Consider the following 5,002-nt stretch of genomic DNA (forward strand, 5'->3'; position numbering starts at 1 on the left):
CTTTCCCACTGTGTTCCCCTCACTTCACATCTCCTTCCAGAAACACAGCATCCTGTGAAGATCCCCTACGCTCGGTATGACAAATACCTAAAGGCGGACAACATGATCCGGATCACAGCCGTGTGCCAGGTCCCCGACGAGGACGAGGTGGTGGTGGGGCGCGACGTTATCCTGGACAACCCCACCCTGACGCTGGAGGTAAAAGGGTAGAAGGGGTGCTTCCGCCCGCCAGCCAGCCTGGCCCCCGAGAGCTCTGCCAGCCCTGTGAGCCACAGCCCTCTCAGACCACAAGGGCAGGTCTTTCCTACCCGCCCTGCCAGGTCCAGCCTGTGCCAGATGGATCAACTAGCGTTCTTGCTCCCTGTCTGGGAGGTGAGCAGACACATTCACCTGGCAGCTTCTTTGGTTCCAGTTCTACACCCACTGGGAGAGCAGCAGAGGCAGGGGCTGGAAAGACTCTGCAGCTCATTCACCCACCATCTCAGTGACTGAGCATCTGCAGTGCTTGGGCCATGCGAGGCTCGAGAATCACAGAGGCGCAGGTGTGGGCCCTGCCCACAGGGAACTGTGGGTCCTTGCAGAGCCACAGCCCAGCACCCAGCTCACAGAGCGCACCAGCAGCAGGCCGGGTGCCTGTGCGCCTCTCCACTCTCTGGGTCCAGAGCTGCAGAGTCGGGACTGGCAGGAGCCCAGTCCCTTGATCCCATGCCCTGTTGTTTCTCACGTCTGTAAACCAAGGCCCAGAAAGAAGGAAACAGCCAGAACCAGGACTAGAGCTCAGGCCCTGGGACTCCCAACCCAAGCCCTTCCCAAGGCCCTGGTACGTCGGCAGCCAGCAACAGAATCTTCCGAGTGGTCGGGGAGAGCTGCTTTCTCTGCTCTCAGGTCTTGCTTTTGTTGTTGTAGTTTTTGAGAGAAATTTTTGTTATAGGGCATGTGCACTCACCGGAGAGACTGACAGAAAGCAAGAAATCACCCCCTGGGGGGTCATGGCCAAGCTGGCATCCCTTCTCCTCCATCTCCTCTTGGGGTCTTGGGCACACATGCACACACACCCGGCATGAGTTACAAGCTGGGTGAGTTACAAGCCGGTGTGAGTTTCAAGCTGGCGTGGGTTTCAAGCTGCAGCTTCAGGGTATGCGGTCAGCTACATGGGAGTCCAGCAACGTAACCATATGCCCTGCTGGCCCCTCAGGTCTTGCCTTTGCCTGTAGTTTTGGTCCCAGGCTCTCTCCCTGGAGCCCAGGCATGCGGGGCTTGCAGGTCTCTGGAGGCCCTGGTGCCACTCTGTCCCTTCATCATCACTAGTGGGAGCACCTGTGCTGACTCCATGCCCTCCCCCACCTCCAGCCCTTGGGCCTTACCCTCCGGCCCAGAAGTAAGGGCACTAAGACAGGAAGCATGGACTGAGGGGTCAGGGCTGCACAGGATAGGAAGATGGAGGGCATAGACGATGGAGTTGTCCTTGGTATAACCAAGAGTTTGCTGTATCTATCACTTGCCCCAGCTCTCTAGACAGTGGTGGTCTTTTCCCATCCAGTCACGCAGCTCCCCAAGTCCCAGATTACTAGAAAAGCTGGGTCATTGTGACTTTCCTGGCCCCGCTCCTCCTCAGGACACACCCTAGCTGCAGGGGCTCCTGACATCACACCGAGATCAGGGGAACTCTGAGCGCCTGCTCTGAGGCAGGGCCCCAGTTCTCCCACACAGTTAGACTACAACTGCACACTTTCATTATCCTGGTTAGTCCAGACTGTGTTTTGGAATCAGGGGTGATCTCCCATTTCGGAAGCTAAGGGACAAGTGACTGGTCAGCCAGTTTGAGGACAGCAGAGAGGGACAGCAGTCAGACCTTGGGCCATGTGACCAAACAAACCTGGCCTTGTATCTGGGTCCCACCCTTTATCAGCAACATCAAACAAGTCCCTTCATCTGAGTCTCAGTTGCCCCAACTCTATTACAGGATAATAAAGCACTTCCCTGACACAGTGTCATTTCCTGATCCGCCCAAATTAGGCCTGGCCCCAGCTGTCCACCTCAGACCTTCTGTCCTCTTCCTTCACGCCATCTGTCCAGGCTGCAATTATTTCTCTATTTGTGCAACTATTTGGTCATGATCTCCTACCTGGTTGTAACCTCCACAGGGGCTGTGCTCCTGCTGTCCGGGTTCAGTACCGTCTCAGTTCAGTACTCTGCACAGTGGCCTAGTAAATAATCAGAATCTGTAAAACAGAAATCCCTCCATGGGGCAGGACTGAGAGCTATCGGCTCTGGGCTCACTTCTTCCCTGCGCAGAGGAGACTTTTTATTGTCTGTCCATGCTTGTCCCTGCCTGGTAAAGCCTGCTGCTTCACAAGACATTTCCGGGAAACACTCCCCATCCGACACCATGGAGGGATGACACCGAGGACAGCCAATGCCCACTCCAATGCCTAAGACCAGAAACCGATGCTGGGTAGCAGCCAGTTCAGTTATGAAAACATCCCGTGTTAAATGATTGCTATTTAAATGAACTTAGTTTCTTCCCATCATATTCCCTTATCTAATACCCTCAAACCTTCTTTTTATAAAATGTTTTAAAATGTATTTTTTTTTTCCTGAGAAAGACAGAGAGAGATAGAAAAGCACTCCCAACAGGGTCTTTACGCCATGGTCCACCCCTGTCCGAGCCAGCCTGCATCAGAGGCATGTGTGCACATACACGTGCCCATCCCTCTCTCACTCCCCCCATAAAATACATAAGTAAACTAAAAAAAAAACCTTTTTAAAAAGCAGAAAAATAAAATAAAAATGAATAAATAAATAAACAAAATAAACAGAAAGAAGGCTAAAGAAATCCATGGACTTGTTAAATTCAAAATGTATGAGAAAAATATGGCACCATTTACAGAGCTTTGTTATGTTTCAGCAGCATAACATTATACTTCTCTCTTCAAATTATACCTTATGCTTAAGTGAGTTCCATGGGAGAAAGTACGTATCACGATTGCTGAACTACTCCAGTTAACCACAGATTATTGGTAGGTAATCATTTGTAGCCTACAGAAAAAGTAAAGGCTTTGGAACCAGGTTATGCCCTGCCGTTTTTAGTGTGTAAATTTTGTCGAGTAAATGAATCAGTCTGAACTTCAGTTTTGTCACTGTGCAATGCTTGCTATGAGGATTAGTGACAAGAAAAGCAGAAACCGAACCGATGAAGACAGCAGATTCCAGTGATCCTCGATAGAAGTAAAGAAATCCAATAGCTGTACAATTTCCATTTTTATTTCCAAAATGTTTTCTTCCCCATTTAGAGCCTTCTAGGAGGAGAGGGATGACTCTCCCTCTACCAGACAAGGAAGTGGTGATGACTCGTGTGCCCAGAGTCACAGCTGCTTCTTGTCAGAAGCACAAGAGCTTCTGTCTTTCTAAATGAATCGGTGGACTGCTCTCCTGACCTCAAACCCAGGCTCACCTTCCCTGGCCCGACCAATGACGCAGTGTTGGACTTTGCCCAGACCACAACATGGCACCCAGGGAAGCTTACAGAAGTTTAGTGGGACATTGGCTGACAGGGCGTCACCAGACAAGAGTGGCCTGAAGTGGGGGGGTGGGGAGGACTGTGCTATGGCACAAACTGAGTCTGAAGGGCCTCAGGGGCCTGTGGTCACCAAACTCAACAGCCATGAGCCTCTTAGGGAAGGAGGCTCAAGGCTTTAAGGGAAGAAACAGGATCAATGAGCAGCAGGTCCCAGGTAATTATAATAGTATTAAATTCAGCCTGAAATTTCCCTGACCCTTGGAGAGTCCACAGAGGAACTGGGCTGTCCTGGCACACCAGGGCTGCAACTAGGGTAGGGGCTTGTCAGCTTGGCAGGGCAGTCATGGTGCCTCAGCCATTGCCCCTGGGAGCCCAGGTTTCTGAAGATATGACTGCCACACTGTCCTCTCATACCGGGCGATGGGACGCTGTCTGACACTTGGGAGGACTAACCGAATGGTCCTCCCTTCGACGTCATCCTGCCCAGCCCTCACAAGTGGCAGCAGGGCCGGGTGGCAGATGTCCTGACTCGCAGCCCCTCCCCTCCGTAGGTGATGGACCAGGCTCATGTTAAGAAGCCTGCGATTGTGCGGATGCTCTTCTCCAACCCCTTGGACCAGCCAGTGAATAACTGTGTGCTGATGGTGGAGGGGAGCGGCCTGCTGCTGGGTAACCTCAAGATCGAGTAAGTACCAGGCCTGACTGGCCAGGGCAAGGATGGCGGGTGGCAAGCAGGAGGTCCTTCCCAGAGCCCCTGGATAGGGCAAATAGAGCTCCCTCTGGCCTTAAGTTCTTCAGTCTTTGGGATCCATGTTTTCTTTTGGTTTGGCGGTCACCAAGCTTGACCTCCTGGGAAGTCCAAGGCACCAGAGCTAAGAGCTGACCCTCAGGGCTTAGCATACTTGGGAGATTGAGGGACACCTCCTTTCCCCTGTTGGGGTGTCACTACCTGGGAGGCAGCTAGAGGGAGCTAAAGTAACAGGGGCTTTGCCAGCCTCCCTCAGAGCTGGCCCCAGGGGTCGCAGAAGGTCTGCTCAGTCCAAGCTCTGTGCATCTCCAACCGGTGCTAACCATGTCCTTCCCCATTAGCGTGCCGGCCCTGGGCCCCAAGGAGCGGTCCCGGGTCCGTTTTGAGATCCTGCCCACCCGGAGTGGCACCAAGCAGCTGCTCGCTGACTTCTCCTGCAACAAGTTCCCTGCCATCAAGGCCATGCTGCCCATCGACGTGGCTGAGTGAAAGGCCCTGGTGGCCCCCATACAAACTTGGGTGCCATGGAGCAGGAGGACTCACTGCAGTGTGAGACCCCTGCCTGTGCTGTCCAGCTTGGGACACCCAGATGTGGACCTCCAGTCTCCGGCACACACCTCTTCCCCACTCACCCCCAGGAGAGGCTGGGTCTTCCCTGGCCCCTGACTCGATCACATTTGCACGTTGCCCAGCCGCTTCTCCCTGTGGCTGCCCGCGCCCTGAGCCCCCCGGGC

At 53.4% G+C, this 5,002-nt stretch overlaps 1 protein-coding gene across 1 annotated transcript in view; it reads left to right on the forward strand.

Annotated features, from left to right (window-relative positions):
• The window catches only part of TGM3 (transglutaminase 3), a 164,834-nt gene extending 159,869 nt beyond the window's left edge, over window positions 1–4,965 (forward strand). Inside the window, exons 12-14 of the mRNA XM_006163928.3 lie at window positions 41–198; window positions 4,072–4,205; window positions 4,610–4,965. Of these exons, the coding sequence (XP_006163990.1) occupies window positions 41–198; window positions 4,072–4,205; window positions 4,610–4,757 (440 nt within the window). The 3' untranslated portion in view covers window positions 4,758–4,965. The remainder of the gene's footprint in view (window positions 1–40; window positions 199–4,071; window positions 4,206–4,609) is intronic.
• Window positions 4,966–5,002: the final 37 nt, after the last annotated feature.

Source organism: Tupaia chinensis, unplaced genomic scaffold (genome assembly GCF_000334495.1).
Source record: "Tupaia chinensis unplaced genomic scaffold, TupChi_1.0 Scaffold143574_1, whole genome shotgun sequence".
Lineage (NCBI taxonomy): Eukaryota > Metazoa > Chordata > Mammalia > Scandentia > Tupaiidae > Tupaia > Tupaia belangeri.